General features: G+C 46.7%; 1 protein-coding gene across 1 annotated transcript; it reads right to left on the bottom strand.

Moving 5' to 3' along the window:
- Positions 1-986: 986 nt before the first annotated feature.
- Positions 987-27,570, bottom strand: LOC138798377 (uncharacterized). Its single transcript, XM_069978801.1, has 14 exons — positions 27,495-27,570; positions 26,969-27,028; positions 26,458-26,514; positions 17,923-17,973; positions 15,237-15,302; positions 13,514-13,561; positions 12,920-12,964; positions 10,322-10,369; positions 8,897-8,938; positions 8,667-8,717; positions 8,344-8,412; positions 8,176-8,223; positions 7,046-7,181; positions 987-1,160 (listed from the first exon to the last, which is right to left on the bottom strand). The coding sequence occupies exons 2-13, from the start codon at positions 27,011-27,013 to the stop codon at positions 7,065-7,067; spliced, it is 687 nt and encodes a 228-aa protein (XP_069834902.1). The 5' UTR covers positions 27,014-27,028; positions 27,495-27,570; the 3' UTR covers positions 987-1,160; positions 7,046-7,064.
- Between the last annotated feature and the right edge of the window lie 152 nt (positions 27,571-27,722).

Here is a 27,722-nt window from a genome sequence, read left to right as displayed (position 1 = left end):
TCCGAGCCCTCTGTATTACAGCTCTCTGTTGTAGAGTAATACAGCTGCTATATAGGTGTCCGAGCCCTCTGTATTACAGCTCTCTATTGTAGAGTAATACAGCTGCCATATGGGCGTACGAGCCCTCTGTTTTACAGCTCTCTATTGTAGAGTAATACAGCTGCTATATAGGTGTCCGAGCCCTCTGTATTACAGCTCTCTATTGTAGAGTAATACAGCCGCCATACAGGTGTCCGAGCCCTCTGTATTACAGCTCTCTATTGTAGAGTAATACAGCCGCTATATGGGTGTCCGAGCCCTTTGTATTACAGCTCTCTATTGTAGAGTAATACAGCCGCTATATGGGTGTCCGAGCCCTCTGTATTACAGCTCTCTGTTGTAGAGTAATACAGCTGCTATATAGGTGTCCGAGCCCTCTGTATTACAGCTCTCTGTTGTAGAGTAATACAGCTGCTATATAGGTGTATGAGCCCTCTGTATACTGCACTATACTTCATGTGTCTCTGATTTATACTGGGTTATTTTTTGTGGACTCAGCGCTGATCCTGCCTGATCCATTGGGTGTATTATCCTGGTATTCTTCTCTCCGTCCACTTACCTATATCTATATATAATACAACATGCAATGGAGAACAGTATCATGTTTACATGGAGTTTAAAGGGTTCGTATCATGTGTCTGCACTCCATGTACCCACAATACAGATGAGCCCATCCGGTCACCCAATACCCCGCTCTGTGCGGCTGAGGGGCAGGAAGCCCAAAGCAGCATCTACCCCGGGGTACATGTACAGGAGTATAGGGGAGCTGCCTCCAATGGGCGGCACTGGATAGAGTTTTCTTCCTTCTGGAGGAGATCAGTGACTCCATACACCAACTGGACGTCCCCCCTGAGAACCAATACCCGCAGTGTAACACACGGACATCCCCCTCAATGGAGTCCGTATGTCCTGATACTAAATGTCCATAAAGAACGTCACACACCAGGTCGTATGCTGGAAATTTATTGATTAACAAGATGATTGGAAGAGAAAAGAGAAAATTTAATATCAATCAATGGTAAAGAATCCGAGAAATCTGTAAGGAGATGATTATAGGAACTTTCAGGAAGATTGACAGGTTTCTCCTGTGTCAGATTCATCAGGGTTGGGAACCTGAGGTCCTGTGGGGAATGAAGGAGAATATATCGGATTATATAGGTAACAGTTGTATGAATCGCTCAATCTGGCGTGGTGCACCATAGAGACACATGCAGTAGAAGTATACACATTGCAGCACTGAGTGGTATATATCTGTATGTCAGGGACCCCTTCCCCCCGATCAGAGAGTGTTGGGATTGTATCTTTGTGAATGGGCAGGAGCCCTCACCCTATATCCCCTCCACTTACTGTAGTCTCCTAGTACAGGTGGTCCACTAAGCCTTGTGTCACCTAAGTAAAAGGTAACTCTGTCAGGTGTCACACAAAAGGGGGTGAAGCTGCTGATTGCACTTTCACCACTAGGTGTCTCACTTTCCCTCGTACTGTACTGTAAGAGCACAGCTGACGGTGAAGGGTTAACTGTAGCACTCAGGACAGTCTATAGAAGGCCTGATCCTCAGTAAGACAAAACACGGTAAAGCCGAAGTACCTTACTGGTTTTGCACGGCTATCCTGGGAGATCTTGGGAAGTTTGCCACTACCAGTTGTAAAGGCCTGAGGCTCGTACCACCCACCCTGGCACTCGCTGAGCTGGTTGGGCAGAAGCCGGTCAGATATCTTTATCTGTACATGAGTATGAGTATTCTTCCCCTTCTTCCTCTCTACCATTCTCCACACTGATTCCGCCAGAGTACATCTCTACCTTGGACAAGGTACACCTGACGTGAACAAGCTCTACCTTTACTCTTACCTCTACTCTTCAGTCACTACCTCACGCACTACAACCACCTGCACCTCTCAAGATTGAAGTACTAGGACCTGGGTTGCACTGAACTCTGAAAGTAAAAGTTTATCCCTGGTTAAGTGCTGGACTCCCCTGCACCCACACCTAGTACTAACCCTTCCAGTGCAGTGCCCTTGTGTCCGGGGGTGGGTAATACCACTCCTGGCCAATATGACAAGTGTCCCAGTAGAAAACACCAGAGCCCACCGGCCGTATATCCTCCTCAGTTCTCCAGGCCACGGCACTACAACCAGAGGAGCAACGCCATAATACTTATATGCAACATCTTAAAGTGAATCTGTTAGCTGCAATTCAAGCTTCCAACTGCTGTTAGGACACGGAGACTTATAGTACCTGTCATATAGAAAAACGCTTTTATTTTCTAGTGTAAAGTGTCCAAGGGGATTCAAAAGGTCAGGAATGGGAGGGGGAGCAAGGCAGTGTTGCAAATCTTGGAACAGATGAGGAGCTTGGGAACGCCTCTTTGACACTTTGCACTGGAGTATAAAAGCATTTTCCTATATCCTGGAAGCACAGATAGATATACTGTATGAAAGGTACCACAGGTGTTGCTATTGGTTACTCCCTTCGCAAAAGTCTGTACTTAAGTGTTAAGTGGTAATGTAGTAGTACCAAAGTTTTCCCACTAGATGTCGTTGTTACAAGTATTTATGTTCAGATATTGCACAGCTGTAGGAACTAAGGGGCTATTGTTTTCTTATGTACCTCATGGATCTGTACACCAATGAGAGTTCTTTTTCCTAACCTATCACCTTTCTCTTTACTTCTTCATACGCACTCCTCACCCACTCACAGCACATCCTGTCATCTTCATCTCAAAAACATCTCCAGATTCCGCCCATTTTTCACCACTGACACTGCTCAGACTCTGACTGTCGCCCTGATCCATTCCCGTCTTGACTACTGTAAATCACTACTAATCGGTCTTCCTTTCTCTAAGCTCTCCCCTCTCCAGTCTATCCTGAATGCAGCAGCCAGGCTAATCTTCCTCTCCACCCACTATACCGTCGTCTCCCCTCTGTGGCAGTCACTGCACTGGTTACCCATTAAATATAGAACAAAGTTCAAACTCCTCACCCTCACCCATAAAGCTCTCCACAACTCTGCCCCTCCATACATCTCCTCCCTCATCTCCACAACTCTGCCCCCCATACATCTCCTCCCTCATCTCCACAACTCTGCCCTCCATACATCTCCTCATCTCCACAACTCTGCCCTCCATACATCTCCTCCCTCATCTCCACAACTCTGCCCCCCATACATCTCCTCCCTCATCTCCACAACTCTGCCCTCCATACATTTCCTCCCTCATCTCCACAACTCTGCCCTCCATACATCTCCTCCCTCATCTCCACAACTCTGCCCTCCATACATCTCCTCCCTCATCTCCACAACTCTGCCCCCCATACATCTCCTCCCTCATCTCCACAACTCTGCCCTCCATACATCTCCTCCCTCATCTCCACAACTCTGCCCCTCCATACATCTCCTCCCTCATCTCCACAACTCTGCCCTCCATACATCTCCTCCCTCATCTCCACAACTCTGCCCCCCATACATCTCCTCCCTCATCTCCACAACTCTGCCCTCCATACATCTCCTCCCTCATCTCCACCTACCATCCTTCCCGTGCTCTGCGCTCTGCCCTCCATACATCTCCTCCCTCATCTCCACAACTCTGCCCTCCATACATCTCCTCCCTCATCTCCACAACTCTGCCCCTCCATACATCTCCTCCCTCATCTCCACAACTCTGCCCTCCATACATCTCCTCCCTCATCTCCACAACTCTGCCCTCCATACATCTCCTCCCTCATCTCCACAACTCTGCCCTCCATACATCTCCTCCCTCATCTCCACAACTCTGCCCTCCATACATCTCCTCCCTCATCTCCACAACTCTGCCCCTCCATACATCTCCTCCCTCATCTCCACAACTCTGCCCTCCATACATCTCCTCCCTCATCTCCACAACTCTGCCCTCCATACATCTCCTCCCTCATCTCCACAACTCTGCCCCCCCATACATCTCCTCCCTCATCTCCACAACTCTGCCCTCCATACATCTCCTCATCTCCACAACTCTGCCCTCAATACATCTCCTCCCTCATCTCCACAACTCTGCCCTCCATACATCTCCTCCCTCATCTCCACAACTCTGCCCTCCATACATCTCCTCCCTCTTCTCCACAACTCTGCCCCTCCATACATCTCCTCATCTCCACAACTCTGCTATCCATACATCTCCTCCCTCATCTCCACAACTCTGCCCTCCATACATCTCCTCCCTCATCTCCACCTACCATCCTTCCCGTGCTCTGCGCTCTGCCCTCCATACATCTCCTCCCTCATCTCCACAACTCTGCCCTCCATACATCTCCTCCCTCATCTCCACAACTCTGCCCCTCCATACATCTCCTCCCTCATCTCCACAACTCTGCCCTCCATACATCTCCTCCCTCATCTCCACAACTCTGCCCTCCATACATCTCCTCCCTCATCTCCACAACTCTGCCCTCCATACATCTCCTCCCTCATCTCCACAACTCTGCCCTCCATACATCTCCTCCCTCATCTCCACAACTCTGCCCCTCCATACATCTCCTCCCTCATCTCCACAACTCTGCCCTCCATACATCTCCTCCCTCATCTCCACAACTCTGCCCTCCATACATCTCCTCCCTCATCTCCACAACTCTGCCCCCCCATACATCTCCTCCCTCATCTCCACAACTCTGCCCTCCATACATCTCCTCATCTCCACAACTCTGCCCTCAATACATCTCCTCCCTCATCTCCACAACTCTGCCCTCCATACATCTCCTCCCTCATCTCCACAACTCTGCCCTCCATACATCTCCTCCCTCATCTCCACAACTCTGCCCTCCATACATCTCCTCCCTCTTCTCCACAACTCTGCCCTCCATACATCTCCTCCCTCATCTCCACAACTCTGCCCTCCATACATCTCCTCCCTCATCTCCACAACTCTGCCCTCCATACATCTCCTCCCTCATCTCCACCTAGGATCCTTTCCGTGCTCTGCGCTCTGCCCCTCCATACATCTCCTCCCTCATCTCCACCTAGCATCCTTCCCGTGCTCTGCGCTCTGCCCTCCATACATCTCCTCCCTCATCTCCACCTAGCATCCTTCCCGTGCTCTGCGCTCTGCTCTCCATACATCTCCTCCCTCATCTCCACCTAGCATCCTTCCCGTGCTCTGCGCTCTGCCCCTCCATACATCTCCTCCCTCATCTCCACCTATCATCCTTCCCATGCTCTGCGCTCTGCCCTCCATACATCTCCTCCCTCATCTCCACCTAGCATCCTTCCCGTGCTCTGCGCTCTGCTCTCCATACATCTCCTCCCTCATCTCCACCTATCATCCTTCCCATGCTCTGCGCTCTGCCCTCCATACATCTCCTCCCTCATCTCCACCTAGCATCCTTCCCGTGCTCTGCGCTCTGCCCCTCCATACATCTCCTCCCTCATCTCCACCTAGCATCCTTCCCGTGCTCTGCGCTCTGCTCTCCATACATCTCCTCCCTCATCTCCACCTGGCATCCTTCCCGTGCTCTGCGCTCTGCCCCTCCATACATCTCCTCCCTCATCTCCACCTATCATCCTTCCCGTGCTCTGCGCTCTGCCCTCCATACATCTCCTCCCTCATCTCCACCTAGCATCCTTCCCGTGCTCTGCGCTCTGCCCCTCCATACATCTCCTCCCTCATCTCCACCTATCATCCTTCCCGTGCTCTGCGCTCTGCCCCTCCATACATCTCCTCCCTCATCTCCACCTAGCATCCTTCCCGTGCTCTGCGCTCTGCCCCTCCATACATCTCCTCCCTCATCTCCACCTATCATCCTTCCCGTGCTCTGCGCTCTGCCCCTCCATACATCTCCTCCCTCATCTCCACCTGGCATCCTTCCCGTGCTCTGCGCTCTGCCGCTCCATACATCTCCTCCCTCATCTCCACCTATCATCCTTCCCGTGCTCTGCGCTCTGCAAATGATCTAACCTTAACATCCTCCATAATCAGAACATCTCATTCCCGCCTCCAAGACTTCTCTCGTGCTGCACCAGTTCTCTGGAATGCCCTACCTAAAGACATCAGACTCATACCCAATATTCACAGTTTCAAGCGTGCCCTGAAGACCCATCTCTTCAGGCTCGCTTATAACGTTCCCTAAACTTGTTTCCCCCTTCTGTTTCCCTCGCTCTGACTGTTCCTGCACTCTATGGGGGACATGTATCATCCGGCGTACGGATGAATTTCGGCGGAAAGTGCCGATTTGCGTATTTTTTTATTCGCAAAAGGGCGATTTGCGAATAAAATATTAGCAAATCGGCACTTTCCGCCGGGTACACCAGGGGGCGGGAAGGGTGTGTGTAGGGGGCGGACTCAGAGTTCGCGCGATTTACTATCCGTTCCGCCAAAAGATACGCCGAAAACCTACTCCAGTCCTCAGCTGGCATAGGTTTTCGGCGGTGCGCACCAGAGCGCACGGGATTTATGTAGAGGTAGTCCGCCTCTACATAAATCCCCGTAGCGCCGGAGATGCGGGGGCATTTTTAAGTCAGGCGCAGAAAACACCGGCCTTAGTAAATGTCCCCCTATATGTTTACTTGCAATCAGACATTGGCGTTGTTACTGGCTCATCCTGTATTTCTAACTATGTACAATGGCCGGACCATGGACAAATGAAGCACTTCTGCCTGCTGTCACCCCAAATTATAGTCTGTAAGCTCCAACCAGCAGGTCTCCTTTATACTTTGTATTTTTTATGTTTTATTTATTCTAATTATTTAACTGTGTATTATCTACTTCTGTACTGTATGCATAGAAAAAAAAAGCACTGCGGAATCTGTTGGCGCTATACAAATAAAATTATTATTATTACATTCACACAGGACGGAAATACTGCAGATAGATTCTACAGCGGAAGTTTTGGTACCTTGGTCCTTTCCCCGGCCGTATGCTGTAATATACCGAGCGCGGCCGAACACAGTGAATTGTCTACAAATATCTCCTGGGGTGGACGAGTTATAAATTATCAATGTATTCTATCAGGAGCGAAACTACAGCACTTGTCTCTTACTTACCGCATTATGTTTCCTTCACTTAAAATCTGAGAAAGTTGGTAAGAAGACTGCCAGCTTTACGGCCTCCACCTCCTCCAAGAAAACTTGGGAGGGGGCCGTTACCGCCTCCATTTACCAAAGAATCCAGAAGATTTGCCTGTGAGGAGAAGAAAGACTTTATGTGAGAGATCTCTGTAGTCTGGCTATAAGAGGTGATGGCGGGGGAGGGGGGGATAGGTTGTGGCCGCTTGTATTCACCAGCATGTCAGATCTCAGACCACGTTTGAGTTGAACGAAAAAGCTTTTTGGGGAAATTAATCAGTGGATTTATGCTTCTTGCCACAAACTGTGAAAATCTACGTCTCACTAAAGGGTGAAAAGTTTTGTGTGACTTCTCGACAGGAGGTGCGGCCTAGAACTTTCTGACCAATTTATTCATTCTAAGGCCATGTTCACGCGTTGTGTGAACATCGGCCGTTGTTTTACCCGGCCAGGTCAAGTAACGGACGATGTCTGAGATGGTCACTGTAGTATCGGCCAGATGAATATCGCTTCATTTAATTGGAATGCATGCTCCAATTTGCCATAGTAAATAATGTAAAGAACAGCCGGGAGCCGTAAGGTACGGCCGATGTTTACTGAATACCGGCCGCACAAAATAGACCTGTCAGTTATTTTTTGCGGCCGCACAGAACCACGGCCATAGTGTAACACTACAATCGTGATTCCATACACTGTAATTGATCAATGTCATGAAACCACAGCTGTTGTTTAATACCAAGATACTACAGTGTGTGAACATGGCCTAACGGCTAAAAATGGAGCGATGACAAACTTTAACCATGAACGGGATGTCGGCCATCTGAAATCTCTCCGGTTTTGGGCAGCTCAGGCTCTTTGTAGTGTGATCCAGAGGTACAGTATATAGAATTACATTCATAAACCACATACACCGATAAAACCAGATACAAGCAATGGCCATTGGCTTGTCTGACCTGGACTCGGCCTCATGGGGATGGATCATGCTGTGAGGTCAGGTCAGTAGACCCGCGGTTACCTGTCTGTAATACCCTCACGGTCTAGGACAGACATCTCCTACAATATAAGTGGCTCCTATGTATAGTTATACCGATCCTATAAGCCATACTTACCACTGGGCATCCCAACGCCTCCAGGAGGGGACCAAGCAAAGGATCTTTCTGTAATATCAAAAGTTTATAGAATTAGATTTTTGGACTCCTGGTTGATCAGGTTACATTAACACGACCACAGATGATAAGGAGCCATAATGGAAGTTATACAGAGGTAGGTAGTGTTACCTTCAGATCGCTAACAACACCCTTCACTGCCGGAGCCAGGGCTTCAGCAGCCTCTCCAGTGAGGTTTTCCTAGAAAATAATAATGGAGGTTATAGACGATAGAGAATTCCCCAGTGATATAAGTAGATGCATATGATGGATTTTTATTAGTACAAGTTGCAAACAATCCATAAAACATGGAGGTCAATGGACTTAAAATTTAATGATTTGGCGGGGACGCGGGGCAGGCAGGTGGGCGCAGGTTAGATGGCCATCATATCTAAGACTCTCTCATTCATAATCCTTTCTATTGATATTTCATGTTATGGACTGAAGGGTCTTACCAAGACGGCATCAATTCTCAGCGTGTCATCCAGCAGACAGGAAGCGTCTCTCTAAGAAGAGCAGATGGGAAAGTCAACCATTAGTTTTTGCACCTTAACATTGTTAGTGTTTTAAAGGTTTCTCAACTCTTAAAGGGATTGTATCCCATAGGATGTATAGGGCTGCTTCTACTCTACTGTGACCAGATGAGAATCCTTTTACTTGCAGAATATATGGGTAATATTCTTACCAGAGTTCTTACAGTCAATGCTACATCCAGTTTCTCTTCTTTCTGCAATAAAGACAGAGATCAGCTGTAGGGATATAACGTCTGTGAGTTCACTCCCCATTATTACAATAGGAAAAGCCGACTAAGAGCAACCACAGGGCGCCAGAAGCCACAAGATGGAACGCTCCTCACAATCAACATCCATCACATCATCACCATTACTGCTGGTCTCCCAGAGCCTGAGTGTCCGCTGCTGCTGTCTATGTAGGTGTAGGGCGGCACTACTATCATATTTATTACCAGTCTAAAGGTTAAAACTGAGGATGAATATTATATACTGCATTTATTTATGTATTTTAAGCTATTAAATGACAGTATAGTCAAGGGATCGCGACCTGTCCACACTGAGGGGGTTGTCCTCAAAAGTATCTGAGCCCTACAGTTCACAGAGAGCTTCAGTCACCAGACAGCGGTTGGAGAAGAGCTTCTCACCAATGTGCCCTGCTGCAAACTCCTAGTGCAAAACCAGAACCTAATGATTAGGCCGACGTGTTCCTCCTGGGGCCTGCGCTACTGGATGTGCCACTTGGTGTACTCATCCAGCATTAATGGACTTCTTCAGACTGTGAGTAGGTTATTCTCCCTCAAGTAAACTCAACTGACTACAAAGTTGTCGCAACCCTCAGTAATAGAGGGCCATGCAAATTGGACAGGTCCCCTCTAGGTAGTCAACCTATTACTAAAATCCTCGAACAAGACTTCTCAAGTCCAAGGTATCTCTACAACTCAGTCTAACTTCTACCGTAATGATTCCAAGCACCAAGGGAAATCACATCAGTAAGAGGAAAGGTAAGAAGGTAGATATATGTAAGAGGAAAGGTAAGGAGACACGTCTGTTAGAGTAAAAGTAAGGAGGAGACATCTGTAAGAGGAAAGGTAAGGAGGGAGACATCTGTAAGAAGAAAGATAAGGAGGGCACATCTGTAAGAGGAAAGGAAAGGAGGGAGACATCTGTAAGAAGAAAGATAAGGAGGGAGACATCTGTAAGAGGGAAGGTAAGGAGGGAGACATCTGTAAGAGGAAAGGTAAGGATGGAGACATATATGTAAGAGGAAAGGTAAGGAGGGACACATCTGTAAGCGGAAAGGTAAGGATGGAGACATATATGTAAGAGGAAAGGAAAGGAGGGAGACATCTGTAAGAGGAAAGGAAAGGAGGGAGACATCTATAAGAGGAAAGGTAAGGAGGACAAATCTGTAAGAGGAAAGGTAAGGAGGAGACATCTGTAAGAGGAAAGGTAAGGAGGGCACATCTGTAAGAGGAAAGGTAGGGACATCCAGAAGTGAATATAGACTTGGAGGTAACAAATAAAACCTGTGTTTTAGCATTGTCAATAAAAACAGTTGTATTGGTAAATATTTCATTGGTTTCATTGCTGATTTTTACCGAGCATAAGACTAAGTTCAGGTTTCCGCCCACTGATGAAACATCGCTCTGAAATAAACACAGGGTCAGGTTAGGTAGAAGATTTGCATTATGGGTAATACCCTAGACATCCCATTAATAGCTGAGATATCACATTGACTTGCCAGGTTCATGGATGGAAAATTGGACTAATTTAAAATCCCCTGAAAAGTTGTAATCAAGTTTAATATATATTTTTTTATTAGGGTGTATTCACACACTTTTTTCATTTGACTGGAGGGCACCTAACTATATAAGATGGCTTCCCACTGACAGCATGGGGTACCTGTTTTAAGCTTTTGCCACCTGTTTTGGCAATTCCTGCCATCTAATTAGGGGTTAAAAGTTTAATTTGGCCCTTACTTTTATCTCACCTCCTGGCTTGGCACATCCTCAGGTTATTTCTGTGATTTTGGGGGCCAATGAGGAGCTGTTTTCCCCCTATGTGCCCCTACCCTTTCATATACTTCCCTGCGTAGCCTCCCCATTCGCTGAGGATCAGCGGGAAGCCATTTTGACAACCCTTGCTCTCTCTTGGTTTTGGATTTCTATGTGATGTTTTGGTTTTAAGTCATGGCTTCTTGGCGGAAAAATCAACTGCTAAGCAGACGGCAGCAGTAAGGCGGACTTGTGTGGCTGGAGTCTGCCATGGCATAACACTTGCTACAGCCCTACCCCCTTCTTGTCACTATGTGCTGGTTAATTTTATTATTTAAAGATGATTAAAGGAGAATTCCAGCGATTTAAAATAACTGTAAGCCAGCAGGGGCAGGGGGGAACATAACAACCAAACACTCCTTACCTCTCCACATACCCATTAGGCACCACTCCACCAGCTCCTGGACCCCCGGCAAAAGACATTTTCCCCCCAAGTCGTAATGTCATGAAAATGGCCATCCAGGCTGATGGACAGGCCGCTCAGCCAATTAGTGACTGAAGCCGCGTCCCTCCGCGTCCCGCGAGTTGGCCATCAGCTGGGTCGTGATGTCGGCTGAGAAGATACCAGAGCCTGGCGGGGGTCCTGGCGTGGTGATCCAGCACTGGAGAAGCGCGGGGACAGGGGAGTAGTGATGGTTACTATGTGCCCCCCCCTGGCCCTACTAGGTGGGTGGTGGGCCTATATGTGGTCTGGGATATGCAAAAATCAAAGTGTTTCCTGACATTCAGGTGAATGGAAAAGAATATCATGTGCAAAACATTTTGAAGGATATCTGCTCCATGTAAACTTACCCTAAAATGGTTGGAATTATGAAAATGAAGCATATACAGTAAATATATATATATATATACACTCACCGGCCACTTTATTAGGTACACCATGCTAGTAACGGGTTGGACCCCCTTTTGCCTTCAGAACTGCCCCAATTCTTGGTGGCATAGATACAACAAGGTGCTGGAAGCTCCTCAGAGATTTTGGTCCATATTGACATGATGGCATCACACAGTTGCCGCAGATTTGTCGGCTGCACATCCATGATGCCAATCTCCCGTTCCACCACATCCCAAAGATGCTCTATTGGATTGAGATCTGGTGACTGTGGAGGCCATTGGAGTACAGTGACCTCATTGTCATATTCAAGAAACCAGTCTGAGATGATTCTAGCTTTATGACATGGCGCATTATCCTGCTGAAAGTAGCCATCAGATGTTGGGTACATTGTGGTCATAAAGGGATGGACATGGTCAGCAACAATACTCAGGTAGGCTGTGGCGTTGCAACGATGCTCAATTGGTACCAAGGGGCCCAAAGAGTGCCAAGAAAACATTCCCCACACCATGACACCACCACCACCAGCCTGAACCGTTGATACAAGGCTGGATGGATCCATGCTTTCATGTTGTTGACGCCAAATTCTGACCCTACCATCCGAATATCGCAGCAGAAATCGAGACTCATCAGACCAGGCAACGTTTTTCCAATCTTCTACTGTCCAATTTCGATGAGCTTGTGCAAATTGTAACCTCAGTTTCCTGTTCTTAGCTGAAAGGAGTGGCCCCCGGTGTGGTCTTCTGCTGCTGTAGCCCATACTGTGTACTGTGCGGTCAGAGATGCTCTTCTGCCTACCTTGGTTGTAATGGTTGGCTATTTGAGTCACTGTTGCCTTTCTATCAGCTGGAACCAGTCTGCCCATTCTCCTCTGACCTCTGGCATCAACAAGGCATTTCCGCCCACAGAACGGCCGCTCACTGGATGTTTTTTCTTTTTTGGACCATTCTCTGTAAACCCTAGAGATGGTTGTGCGTGAAAATCCCAGTAGATCAGCAGTTTCTGAAATACTCAGACCAGCCCTTCTGGCACCAACAACCATGCCACGTTCACAGGCCTCACATCACCTTTCTTCCCCATACTGATGCTCGGTTTGAACTGCAGGAGATTGTCTTGACCATGTCTACATGCCTAAATGCACTGAGTTGCCGCCATGTGATTGGCTGAATAGAAATTAAGTGGTAACGTGCAGTTGGACAGTTGTATCTAATAAAGTGGCCAGTGAGTGTATGTATATATATATATATATATATACACACACACACATATATAAATATATATTTAGTCTACATATGTTTGTGAAGTGTACTTACACTGATGAGCCTTTTTGCGCAGTCCGAGGCCAAGAACCCACCTAACTGTTAGATAAAATAGATATTAGTAAGTGAACTATAAAATGTGGCTGCAGAACAATGTTCCAGAATTTTCTATACTATTTTATCAGACTATAAAAAGAAAACTCTAAAGTTTTCCAGCTCCTAAAACAACATAATCCTAATTGGTTTAGATGGAAAACATTGCGTTTTGAGCTTACTGGCCCCTCGTCATGGATCTGGTAACATTAGGCCACATGTATGATGATGTACAGGGTCCCATGGTTCCCCATCATCCAAATGGATCTGACAATGGGCTAATGAGATCAAACGCCGCTCATAGTGGGCTGCGGGCCATATTGTATCAGACAAAATGGAGAACATGGAAATAGGATGAATGTAATACTATAGAGAGTGTGAAGTGCTGCCAGGATACAGGTCATTACCGCACAGTAGTTGTATATACTATATGTCCTTAATGCACATGTGTTCTGTGTATATTACCAAAGTCAGTGAACTCGGAAGGAGCACAGAACTTCCCATGATAGGGTTAATGTCCCATAAACTAGGATGCAGAAAATAATCTGTGCTCACCAAGTAGCAGAGTAAGTCAAGACCAACTTTATCTATGCCCAAGGCGCGCTGGAAAACAACGGAATACATCATTATAAAAAAATGTCCAAGTCTAATACATAAAAACAGAACAAGTAAATGGTGCAAAAAATTGATGGATGGCAACAGCTAAGAGCAGAACCGGAGCCGAAATCCCCAATGACACGACGTCTCTGATTCTTCCAGATTTGTTTTGTGCCTCAGATTGTGTGATGTGTTGTATGGCGTCCACCATATCGCTCTGTTAAAGGGAGCCAGGCGAATCTAAAGACAAATCTAACCTGCTGCTAGCCATCTATTGCACAGAAAGCGCCAAGGATGAGGGCAAGTCTCTTACCTTCCTCCTCAGCACTGTTCCCACACAGTTACTAGTTTACACCTTGGTCTGGTAAGACCACTAGGAGCACTGCCCCGCCCCCATAGTGCCGATCCGGCCTGCTCGATCCATTGATGATGATTGGAAGGGGAAGGCTGGCTGGGGCAGATCAGTGCTACAGGGGTGGGGCAGTGCTTCTAACGGTTCCCCAACGGTGCTCCAAATGGTCTTACCGGACCGAGGAGTAAATGACTAACAGCAGGGCCATTCCATCCAAACTGGACCTTTTTCATAACACCTAGTTAAACTTTTTTTTTTAACAGCTAATTAAAAAAATGCAATTTAACCACAAAAGTTATAAATATACGTTAAGACTCTTAATGTATATTTATAACTTTAGTGTTTAAATTGCAGTTTTACTTGGTTTAACTAGGTGTTACGGGTGTTACGAAAAGGTTCAGTTTGGATGGAATGGCCCAACACAGCCAAGGAAGAAGGTAAGAGACATACATACCTTCATTCTCGGTACCTCCTGTGCAATCAGCAAGTTAGATTAGCCTCAGGGCCCTTTTACACAGAAAGATTATCTGACAGATTATCTGCAAAAGATTTGAAGCCAAAACCTGGAATGGATTTGAAAAGAGGAGAAATCTAAGGCTTTCCTTTATTACCTGATCCCTGTTTATAGTCTATTCCTGGCTTTGGCTTCAAATCTTTGGCTTCAAATCTGTCAGATAATCTTTCCGTGTAAATGGACCCTAACCTTCTTATAGTTCCCCTTTAATTGATGACCTCGGGAAGCTCCAGTGATGTCATGCTTCCCCTTTTCTGGTCTTCCTCCCACCTCTCTTCCTCCAGAGCTACAGTACTAGTAACAGCCGACATGGTGTTCTAGTGTGTTTTGGATGGCTGTCATCACTACCACCACCCTGGAGGGAGCTCAAGAGGTGGAGAGGATGACTGACTGCTGAGCGACACTACTGCTCACAACGCAACCAAGGAACTATGGACAATGACGTCACCAGGATTTCCTTTTGGGAGCGAGAAGCAATGATTAATATCTATACTAATAGAAGTTATAACACGACTATTCTTGTCGTACCTTAACTCCACAACTTTATCGGCAAAAACGGGAGATCATTAACAGTCCATTGTAAAACCACATGATTCCTGTAAATCAGGTGTTGGCCTCATCATGGCTGCTACACGTGGCCTCGCCCTGATACACCGCGGGGTGGATTATTTTATCAACTCCATGACTGCGCCCAAGGCTGAGCTATCTCTGAGATATCAGAGATTTTTTCTATCGGCTCCTGTTATATCTGTGTCCCATGTAGCTTCTGACTTCAGTAACTGTGGACTATAAAGAAATATCAACTAAGAACCTACTTTAAGGCCTTCTACGGCTTCAAGCAGATCTCCTGTAGTTTGACCGACGTCAGATCCCAAATCTCCCTAGAAGAAAGAATAGAAATTGCCAGCGTTACTTTCATGTTTAGCTCCATGTAGCTGTATGAATCTTTCCTTCTGTAGGTGCCATGTTGGTGAAGACACACATAACCATTGCTGCTATTTCTTTTAGTTTTTGAAGATACCAAGTGCCTGCTATATACAGGGGGATTCTCACCTACTAAACTTTCTTTTACTTGTCAGATAATGCAAAAGTAAGCAATTTTGTAAGTGTCTTTCATTAGCAAAATAGCTTACTCTTCACTCTGTTCCTATTGTTGACAGCTCATTGCCTAGGTAACCAACCACTGCACTGCACTCTGTGAGCGGTGGCCGGGCTGCTGACGTCACCTGGCGGCCGGGCTGCTGGTGTCACCCCATGGCCGGCTGCAGACATCCTTCGGTGGCCGGACAGCTGACGTCACTTGGTGGCCGAGGCTGCTGACGTCACCCAGTGGCCGGGGCTGCTGACGTCACCCAGTGGCCGGGGCTGCTGACGTCACCCAGTGGCGGGGGGTGCTGATGTCACCCAGTGGCGGGGGGTGCTGATGTCACCCAGTGGCTGCTGACGTCACTCGATGGCCTGGCTGCTGGTGTCACTCTGTGGCCGGGCTGCTGACGTCACCCAGTGGCCGAGCTGCTGACGTCACTCGATGGCCTGGCTGCTGACGTCACCCAGTGGCCGGGGCTGCTGACGTCACCCAGTGGCCGGGGCTGCTGACGTCACCCAGTGGCCGGGGCTGCTGACGTCACCCAGTGGCCGGGGCTGCTGACGTCACCCAGTGGCGGGGGGTGCTGACGTCACCCAGTGGCCGGGGCTGCTGACGTCACTCGATGGCCTGGCTGCTGACGTCACTTGATGGCCTGGCTGCTGGTGTCACTCTGTGGCCGGGCTGCTGACGTCACCCAGTGGCCGAGCTGCTGACGTCACTCAATGGCCTGGCTGCTGACGTCACCCAGTGGCCGGGGCTGCTGACGTCACTCGATGGCCTGGCTGCTGACGTCACCCAGTGGCCGGGGCTGCTGACGTCACTTGGTGGCCGGGGCTGCTGACGTCACTTGGTGGCCGGGGCTGCTGACGTCACCCAGTAGCCGGGGCTGCTGACGTCACCCAGTGGCCGGGGCTGCTGACGTCACCCAGTGGCCGGGGCTGCTGACGTCACCCAGTGGCGGGGGGTGCTGACGTCACCCAGTGGCCGGGGCTGCTGACGTCACTCGATGGCCTGGCTGCTGACGTCACTCGATGGCCTGGCTGCTGGTGTCACTCTGTGGCCGGGCTGCTGACGTCACCCAGTGGCCGAGCTGCTGACGTCACTCGATGGCCTGGCTGCTGGTGTCACTCTGTGGCCGGGCTGCTGACGTCACCCAGTGGCCGAGCTGCTGACGTCACTCGATGGCCTGGCTGCTGACGTCACTCGATGGCCTGGCTGCTGGTGTCACTCGGTGGCCGGGCTGCTGGTGTCACTCGGTGGCTGAGCTGCTAGCGTCACTCGGTATTTGGGCTAGTGAGCTTTTTCATACAGCTTCTGTATCTCCCTCTCAGACCACAGAAGTCTCCAGGGCTTGCGGATTAAAATGACTGACAATTATGGATTGCGGATTTACAGACGTTCCTACCATAAGAATAACGGACTTTCCCATAAACTTCTATGGGATCTTTTGTGCCGCAGTTATGGTCCTTACCCTTCTTTGCTGATCAGCAAAAAATATTGATTGTGGATGCAGTACGGATTCATTTAGGATGATTTTTTTTGTAAATTGCAGAAACCAGATACAGTCGTGTGAATGTAGCCTTATAGTAAGACTTTATCTGTTACCCATAGCAACCAATCACAGCTCAGCTTTCATTTTATCAGAGCAATGTGAGAAATAAAAGCCGCGCTCTGATTGGTTGCTTTAGGAGCTGTGATTAGTTGTTATGGGACTCTTCCAATAAGACAGCAGCAAAGTTTTAAAACTCAGTGGCCCAGATTTATCTATAGCAACGCATAGTAACCAATCACAGCTCCCATAGCAACCAATCACAGTTCAGCTTTCATTTCTCATATGGTTGCTATGGGGGCTGTGATTAATTGCTATGGGTCAATCCTTCTTACCCCCGATGTCATCTGTCATGAGGCTTCTGTACGGTCACATGTATGGCTGAGCTTTGGGGGCCTTAGTGTCGGAGCTGGATATAAGGGCTGCACACAATCTCCACCCACACACCCCATGAATAATCTGTTGTCAGATCCAGTAGAGTGAATGTGTCCGCTGTGATTCACGGTCCTGACTGCTGACACTATCACATGCTGTTAGGACAAGGAGATACATGGCGCTTGTTATATATCTGTCTGTGCTTCCAGATCATAGAGAAAAGCCTTTATTCTCTGGTGCAAAGAGTCAGAGGGGCGTTCCCAAGCCCCTGGAGTGCTGAGGGCTGTAATGTTTCCTTGCTCCCCCTCCCATCCCTGCTCCTGCTTCCAGCTGACTGACAGTTGAGGAGGGATAGGGATGGAAGGGGTAGTGATGAGGTGACACCACTTCAGGGGATTGGGAACGCCTCTTTGACACTTTGTGAAGTTCTGGAAGCACAGACAGATATATGGACGGTACCAGGTGTCTCCTATACTGTAGTCTTACTTACCAGCAGATCATCTAAACCAACGAGATTCCCAGCTCCACAGCCAGTACATCTCTGCCAGGGGAATAGAGACATGACTGTAACACTTATAAAGCAATATAACCCGGCTAGAAAGCGAGAAATCCGCCATTTACTATGAAAACTTCCCCAGTCAGATGTTGAAATACAGATTCATGTGTCACTGGGCAATCAGCACTGCCGAATGTATGTACAGGAGCAGGAACGGCTAACAAGGGCCGGACTCTCTGTACACTGAGCAGGTGTGTGCACAGGTGTGTGGAGTGTGTGTCTATAGTGTGTACAGGTGTGCGGACTGTGGGGGAGATTTATCAAACATGGTGTAAAGTGAAACTGGCTCAGTTGCCCCTAGCAACCAAGCAGATTCCACCTTTCATTTTCCAAAGAGTCTGTGAGTAATAAAAGGTGGAATCTGATTGGTTGCTAGGGGCAACTGAGCCAGTTTCACTTTACACCATGTTTGATAAATCTCCCCCTGTGTGTCTATATTGCACAGGTATACATACAGGTGTGCAGATTGTGTGTCTATAGTGTACAGGTGTGCAGAGTGTGTGTCTATAGTGTACAGGTGTGCAGAGTGTGTCTATAGGTTACAGATGTACATACAGGTGTGCAGAGTGTGTGTCTATATTGCACAGGTATACATACAGGTGTGCAGATTGTGTCTATAGTGTATAGGTGTACATACAGGTGTGCAGAGTATGAGTATATGCTATAGGTGTACAGGTGTACAGACAGATGTACAAAATGTGTGTGTATATAGCTGTGTTTCTCAACTGGGGAGCCGTAAGCCGCCAGTTACAGATTTGTATATTAAGTACTGTTTTCCGTGTGTGCGCTTCACAAGCCCTCGATGAAGAAGGTTAATTGCAGATTTCAGGTGTGGACGGAGGGGGTCAGCTGCAGACCATGGGGGGTAAGAGGGGGTTAATTAACTTTGGGGACACAGAAGGGGGCATTTTGCTAAGTGGGGGTGCACAGCAGGGGACATTATTACTATATAGGGATCAACAGGGGATATGGGGGCTGGGTTCACACTATGTATATTTCAGGCTGTATTTGGTCCTCATGTCAGGTCCTCATAGCAACCAAAACCAGGAGTGGATTGAAAACCCAGAAAGGATATGTTCACACAATGGTGAAATTGAGTGGATGGCCGCCATATAACGGTAAATAACTTCCATTATTTCAATATAACAGCCGTTGTTTTAAAATAACAGCAAATATTTGCAATTAAATGACGGCCATCCACTCAATTACAACATTATGTGAACAGATCCTTTCTGTGTTTTTAATCCACTCCTGGTTTTGGTTGCTATACAGCCTCAAACATACAGCCTCAAATATACGTAGTGTGAACCCAGCCTATAACTGTATGGGGGTACAGCAGGGGACATTATTACTATATGGAGGCACAGCAGGAGACATTATTACTATATGGGGAACAGCAGGAGACATTATTACTATATGGAGAACAGCAGCAGACATTATTACTATATGGGGAACAACAGGGGACATTATTACTACATGGGGAGCAGCAGGAGACATTACTACTGTATGGGGGCAGTAGCAGATTATAATAGCTCCTGGGGGGCCCATGGCCACCCACATAGACTTATACTTTCAGTAGTGTATTGTCCCTGGCTTCAGTTCTGCCATGATTTGTAAACAATAGCTGTTTTTTAACCTCAATTTTGCACAAACTAGGGCATCATGACATTATCTATTCTGTATTGTGAACACTGCGCTAGTGCTGCCATAGTTAAAGTGGGGGTAGGGGGCCTAGGCTTGGCAAACAGCCCAGGGTCTATGGTAAAGTTAATCCGCCCCTGTATGGGGGCACAGCAGGGAACAATATTACTATGGGGGGCCATAGCAGGGGACAATATAACTGTATGGGAAACAGCACAAGGCATTATTACTATATGGAGGCACAGCAGGAGACATTATTATCATATGGGGGCACAGCAGCAGGCATTATTACTCTATTGAGGGCACAGCAGGGGACAGTATTACATGGGGCACATCAGGGGACATTATTACTATATGGGGCACAGCATGAGACATTATTACTATATGGAGACACAGCAGGAGACATTATTACTATGTGGGGCACAGCAGGAGACATTATTACTATATGGGGGCACAGCAAGGGACAGTATTACTAAATGGGGGCACAGCAGGAGACATTATTACTATATGGGGCACATCAGGAGACATTACTACTATATGGGACACAGCAGGAGACATTATTACTATATGCGGGCACAGCAGTGGACATTAGTACTATATGGAGGCATAGCAGGGGACATTTCTACTATATGGGGGCACAGCAGGAGACATTATTACTATAAGGAGGAACACCAGGGTAAATTATTACTATATCTGGTAAAGCAGAGGACATTATTACTATATGGGGGCACAGCAGTGGACATTATTACTATATGGGGGCACAACAGGGCACATTATTACTATATGTGGGCACAGCAGGAGACATTATTACTATATGGGGGCACAGCAGGGGACATTATTACTATATGAATGAACACCAGGGTACATAATTACTATATGGGGGAAAAGCAGAGGATATTATTACTATATGGGGGCACACCAGGAGGCATTATTGCTATTTGGGGGCACAGCAGTGGAGATTATTATTATATGGGGCACAGCAGGGGACATTATTACTATATGGAGACACAGCAGGAGACATTATTACTATATGGGGCACAGCAGAAGACATTATTACTTTATGGGGCATAGCAGGAGACATTACTACTATATGGGGCACAGCAGGAGGCATTATTACTATATGCGGGCACAGCAGTGGACATTAGTACTATATGGGGGCACAGCAGGGCACATTATTACTATATGGAGGCATAGCAGGGGACATTTTTACTATATGAGGGCACAGCAGGAGACATTATCACTATAACGAGGCACAGAAGGGGACATTATTACTATATGGGGGCACAGCAGTGGACATTAGTACTATATGGGGCACAGCAGGGGACATTATTACTATATGGGGGGCACACCAGGAGGCATTATTACTATATGGGGGCACAACAGGAGACATTATTACTACATGGGGGGCACAGCAGGGGACATTATTACTATATGTAGGCACAGAAGGAGGCATTATAACTATATGGGGGCAAAGCAGGACACATTATTACTATATGTAGGCACAACAGGAGGCATTATTACTATATGGGGGGCATAATTAGGGACATTATTACTATATGGGGGCACAACAGGAGACATTATTACTATATGGAGACATAACAGGGGACATTTTTACTACATGAGGGCACAGCAGGAGACATTACTATAAAGAGGCATAGCAGGTGACATTATTACTATATGGGGCACAGCAGTGTACATTAGTACTATATGGGGCACAGCAGCGGACATTATTACTATATGGGGGCACACCAGGAGGTATTATTACTATATGCGGGCACAACAGGAGACATTATTACTATATGGAGGCACACCAGGGTACATTATTACTATATGGGGGGGGGAAGCAGAGGACATTATTACTATATGGAGGCACAGCAGGAGGCATTATTGCTATATGGGGGCACAGCAGTGGACATTATTACAATATGGGGGCACAGCAGGGGACATTATTACAATATGTGGGCACAGCAGGGGACATTTACTATATGGAGACACAGCAGGAGACATGATTACTATATGGGGGCACAGCAAGGGATAGTATTACTATATTGGGGCACAGCAGGAGACATTATTACTATATGTGGCACAGCAGGAGACATTATTACTATGTGGGGCACAGCAGGAGACATCATTACTATATGGGGGCACAGCAAGGGACTGTATTGCTATATGTGGGCACAGCAGGAGACATTATTACTATACGGAGACACAGCAGGAGACATTATTACTATATGGGGCACAGCAGGAGACATTATTACTATATGGGGCACAGCAGGAGACATTATTACTATATGGGGGCACAGCAAGGGACAGTATTACTATATGGGGGCACAGCAGGAGACATTATTACTTTATGGGGCACAGCAGGAGACATTATTACTATATGCGGGCACAGCAGTGGACATTAATACTATATGGGTGCACAGCAGGGGACATTATTACTATATGGGGGCACAGCAGGAGACATTATTACTATATGGAGGCATAGCAGGGGACATTTTTACTATATGGGGGCACAGCAGGAGACATTATTACTATAACGAGGCACAGAAGGGGACATTATTACTATATGGGGGCACAGCAGTGGACATTAGTACTATATGGGGCACAACAGGGGACATTATTACTATATGGGGGCACAGCAGGAGACATTATTACTATATGGAGGCATAGCAGGGGACATTTTTACTATATGGGGGCACAGCAGGAGACATTATTACTATAACGAGGCACAGAAGGGGACATTATTACTATATGGGGGCACAGCAGTGGACATTAGTACTATATGGGGCACAACAGGGGACATTATTACTATAGGGGGAACACCAGGAGGCATTAGCATTATTACTATATGGGGGCACAACAGGAGACATTATTACTACATGGGGGGCACAGCAAGGGACATTATTACTATATGTAGGCACAGAAGGAGGCATTATTACTATATGGGGGCACAGCAGGACACATTATTACTATATGTATGCACAGCAGGAGGCATTATTACTATATGGGGGGCATAGCAGGGGACATTATTACTATATGGGGGCACAGCAGGAGACATTATTACTATATGGAGGCATAGCAGGGGACATTTTTACTATATGAGGGCACAGCAGGAGACATTATTACTATAAAGAAGCATAACAGCGGACATTATGCTATAACGAGGCACAGCAGGGGACATTATTACTATATGGGGGCACAGCAGGAGACATTAGTACTATTTGGGGCACAGCAGGGGACATTATTACTATATGGAGGCACACCAGGGTACATTATTACTATATGGGGGGGGAAGCAGAGGACATTATTACTATATGGAGGCACAGCAGGAGGCATTATTGCTATATGGGGGCACAGCAGTGGACATTATTACAATATGGGGGCACAGCAGGGGACATTATTACTATTTGTGGGCACAGCAGGGGACATTTACTATATGGAGACACAGCAGGAGGCATGATTACTTTATGGGGGCACAGCAAGGGATAGTATTACTATATGTGGCACAGCAGGAGATATTATTACTATGTGGGGCACAGCAGGAGACATCATTACTATATGGGGGCACAGCAAGGGACTGTATTGCTATATGTGGGCACAGCAGGAGACATTATTACTATACGGAGACACAGCAGGAGACATTATTACTATATGGGGCACAGCAGGAGACATTATTACTATATGGGGCACAGCAGGAGACATTATTACTATATGGGGGCACAGCAAGGGACAGTATTACTATATGGGGGCACAGCAGGATACATTATTACTTTATGGGGCACAGTAGGAGACATTACTACTATATGGGGCACAGCAGGAGACATTATTACTGTATGCGGGCACAGCAGTGGACATTAATACTATATGGGGGCACAGCAGGAGACATTATTACTATATGGAGGCATAGCAGGGGACATTTTTACTATATGGGGGCACAGCAGGAGACATTATTACTATAACGAGGCACAGAAGGGGACATTATTACTATATGGGGGCACAGCAGTGGACATTAGTACTATATGGGGCACAACAGGGGACATTATTACTATAAGGAGGAACACCAGGAGGCATTATTACTATATGGGGGCACAACAGGAGACATTATTACTACATGGAGGGCACAGCAGGGGACATTATTACTATATGTAGGCACAGAAGGAGGCATTATTACTATATGGGGGCACAGCAGGACACATTATTACTATATGTAGGCACAGCAGGAGGCATTATTACTATATTTGAGGCATAGCGGGGGACATTATTACTATATGGGGGCACAGCGGGAGACATTATTACTATGTGGAGGCATAGCAGGGGACATTTTTACTATATGAGGGCACAGCAGGAGACATTATTACTATAAAGAAGCATAACAGGGGACATTATGAGATAAACGAGGCACAGCAGGGGACATTATTACTATATGGGGGCGCAGCAGGAGACATTATTACTATAACGAGGCACAGCAGGGGACATTATTACTATATGGGGCACAGCAGGAGACATTAGTACTATTTGGGGCACAGCAGGGGACATTATTACTATATGGGGGCACAGCAGGAGACATTATTACTATAACGAGGCACAGCAGGGGACATTATTACTATATGGAGGCACACCAGGGTACATTATTACTATATGGGGGGGGAAGCAGAGGACATTATTACTATATGGAGGCACAGCAGTGAACATTATTACTATATGTGGGCACAGCAGGAGGCATTATTACTATATGGGGGGCACAGCAGAGGACATTATTACTATATGGGGCAAAGCAGGAGGCATTATTACTATATGGGGCACAGCAGGGGACATTATTACTATATGGAGGCACACCAGAGTTCATTATTACTATATGGAGGCACACCAGGGTTCATTATTACTATATGGGGGGGGAAGCAGAGGGCATTATTACTATATGGGGCACACCAGGAGACATTATTACTATAAGGGGGCACAGCAGTGGACATTATTACTATATGGGGGCACAGCAGGGCACATTGTTACTATACGTGGGCACAGCAGGAGACATTATTACAATATGGGTCACAGCAGGGGACATTATAACTATATGGGGGCACAGCAATTACTATTATTTGGGAGCCTAGAGGAGAGGAAAAGGGAAGGAATTGCTGGAAAACTTCAGAGCCTAAGATGTTTGTCTGGCAGGTTCTGAAGAGATGAAGTTTAGCTGGAAGAAATCTTTATGGATGCCTGGGCCGGTTGGAGAAGAAAAGGGAAAGTCACGCCTCAGATAAAAGAAAACGTCACCTGTGAGTCACTGAATGAGGGTCCTTGTTTATTGTAAAACATTATTTGGTCGGGGTGCCCCGAGGTGTAAAAGTAAACCAGTAGGAAACACAGTGTGCAAATGTACAGTACATACAGGTGTGTGGAGTGTGTCTTCAGGTGTACATACAGGTGTGTGGAGTGTGTCTTCAGGTGTACATACAGGTGTGCAGTGTGTGTCTACAGGTGTAGATACAGGTGTGTGGAGTGTGTCTTCAGGTGTACATACAGGTGTGCAGAGTGTGTCTTCAGGTGTACATACAGGTGTGTGGAGTGTGTCTTCAGGTGTACATACAGGTGTGCAGAATGTGTGTCTACAAATAGGTGTGCAGTGTGTGTCTACAGGTGTACATACAGGTGTGTGGAGTGTGTCTTCAGGTGTACATACAGGTGTGCAGAGTGTGTCTTCAGGTGTACATACAGGTGTGCAGAGTGTGTCTTCAGGTGTACATACAGGTGTGCAGAATGTGTGTCTACAAATAGGTGTGCAGTGTGTGTCTACAGGTGTACATACAGGTGTGTGGAGTGTGTCTTCAGGTGTACATACAGGTGTGCAGAATGTGTGTCTACAAATAGGTGTGCAGTGTGTGTCTACAGGTGTACATACAGGTGTGTGGAGTGTGTCTTCAGGTGTACATACAGGTGTGCAGAGTGTGTCTTCAGGTGTACATACAGGTGTGCAGAGTGTGTCTTCAGGTGTACATACAGGTGTGCAGAATGTGTGTCTACAAATAGGTGTGCAGTGTGTGTCTACAGGTGTACATACAGGTGTGTGGAGTGTGTCTTCAGGTGTACATACAGGTGTGCAGAGTGTGTCTTCAGGTGTACATACAGGTGTGCAGAGTGTGTCTTCAGGTGTACATACAGGTGTGCAGAATGTGTGTCTACAAATAGGTGTGCAGTGTGTGTCTACAGGTGTACATACAGGTGTGTGGAGTGTGTGTTAAGAAACAGGTTTGCAGAGTGTGTGTCTACAGGTGTATATACAGGTGTGCAGAGTATGTCTATAGTATACAGGTGTATATACAGGTGTGCAGAGTGTGTGTCTATAGTGTGTATATACAGGTGTGCAGAGTATGTCTGTAGTATACAGGTGTACATACAGGTGTGCAGAGTATGTCTATAGTATACAGGTGTACATACAGGTGTGCAGAGTATGTCTATAGTATACAGGTGTACCTACAGGTGTGCATAGTATGTCTATAGTATACAGGTGTATATACAGGTGTGCAGAGTATGTCTATAGTATACAGGTGTACATACAGGTGTGCAGAGTATGTCTATAGTATACAGGTGTATATACAGGTGTGCAGAGTATGTCTATAGTATACAGGTGTACATACAGGTGTGCAGAGTATGTCTATAGTGTGTATATACAGGTGTGCAGAGTATGTCTATAGTATACAGGTGTATATACAGGTGTGCAGAGTATGTCTATAGTATACAGGTGTACATACAGGCCTCTTCTATATCACAGTAAAGTCTCATAAAGCAGCTAACCCCCCATGGTTACTAATAGTCATAGATTATTCTCACCAAGAACAGTGAAAACTCATTCCTGAATTGATCAAAGTTTTCTTCCCTCTGTTCATCCTGAAAGGAAATGAAGTAAAAGTCAGTAAAATAACCAGACGACACAGAGAACGTCCATCACTTATCAGAGGATTCAGGTTGGGGAGACTGCCTTACTGGATGACATTCCCTTTAAGAGCACAGAACATAGATCTGCATAGGCTTCTGTGATAATCTAAGCCTGGTCCAGGCCCTGAGGCCGCCCATCATCTTACGGGAGCCCGGTGCCCAGCAGACCACACATTTCGGGGGCATCTGACACTTTATACTTTTTCAGGGCATATGTCCTATTTCAGGCCTCAAATCCAATGTGAACCGAACGTATCCAACCCTGTATCTACAAAGAGAGGCCGTGGATAGTGGCCGTGCAAATAACTAGAGCCGAAGTGTGCCACCGTCCTGGCAGAACTCTACACCTGCTACATTGTAATCAATATATAATGTAATTGTCCTTAGAAAGAAGCGTCTTCCGTACCTCAATGTTTTTGTACTTACAGACGATTCTCTGTCCGCTCTCCATAAGGAAGGGAACAGTCTGAGGGCAGAATACAAAGCCATGAGAACAATAGCAACATGTAACAATAAGAAGCAATCAGGGGTGGGTGTATATCAGGGTCGCTGTATCTGGGGGTGGGTGTATATCACGGGTGGTTATATATAAGGGGTTCATGTATATCAGGGGTGGTGTATATAAGGGGTGGGTGTATAGGTGGGTGTATATAGGGGTAGGGGTATATAAGGGGTGGGTGTATATAGCGGTGGGTGTATATAGCGGTGGGTGTATATAGGGGTAGGTGTATATCAGTGTGTGTGTGTGTGTGGGGGGGCAGTATATCAGGATTATTGGGATCATTAAGTGAATAGTATCTGCTGATCCAAGATCAGAGTCTTATATATACCCCATGGGCTACGGATTATGTGAGTGACATCCTATTACAGCGCTCACCCCGTCTATAGATACATCTCACAGAACTTACAGGAATATAATAAAGCCAATTTACCTTCAATGCATTTTTGAAGCACTCCTTATCATCACCAAAGTCATTTTTATATTCTGAATTACACTTTATAGTTGATGAAGAAGATGAAGAACCTCCCTGACCTCCCTGACCTCCCTGACCTCCCTGGCCTCCCTGGCCTCCCTGGCCTTCCTGGGGTTGGGGTTGGTTGCCATCATCTTAAACACATAAAAAGAATGGGAGTTAAGTAAATCCATAGAAAATCTGTAG

The sequence above is a fragment of the Dendropsophus ebraccatus genome, chromosome 8, assembly GCF_027789765.1.
Source record: "Dendropsophus ebraccatus isolate aDenEbr1 chromosome 8, aDenEbr1.pat, whole genome shotgun sequence".
In the NCBI taxonomy this organism is placed as follows: domain Eukaryota; kingdom Metazoa; phylum Chordata; class Amphibia; order Anura; family Hylidae; genus Dendropsophus; species Dendropsophus ebraccatus.
The sequence above is the reverse complement of the archived record's forward strand: the minus strand, read 5'-3'. Positions and strand labels throughout refer to the sequence as shown.

Excerpts from the sequence above, each read along its gene's own strand:
- LOC138798377 (XM_069978801.1), bottom strand. The coding sequence starts at position 27,013 with ATGGAGAGCGGACAGAGAATCGTCTGTAAGTACAAAAACATTGAG. Across the intron at positions 13,562-15,236 it reads AAGCCGTAGAAGGCCTTAAA|CGCGCCTTGGGCATAGATAA; the intron begins GTAGGTTCTTAG and ends GTTGTTTTCCAG. Across the intron at positions 8,939-10,321 it reads TGAACTTAGTCTTATGCTCG|AAAGAAGAGAAACTGGATGT; the intron begins GTAAAAATCAGC and ends TCTTTATTGCAG.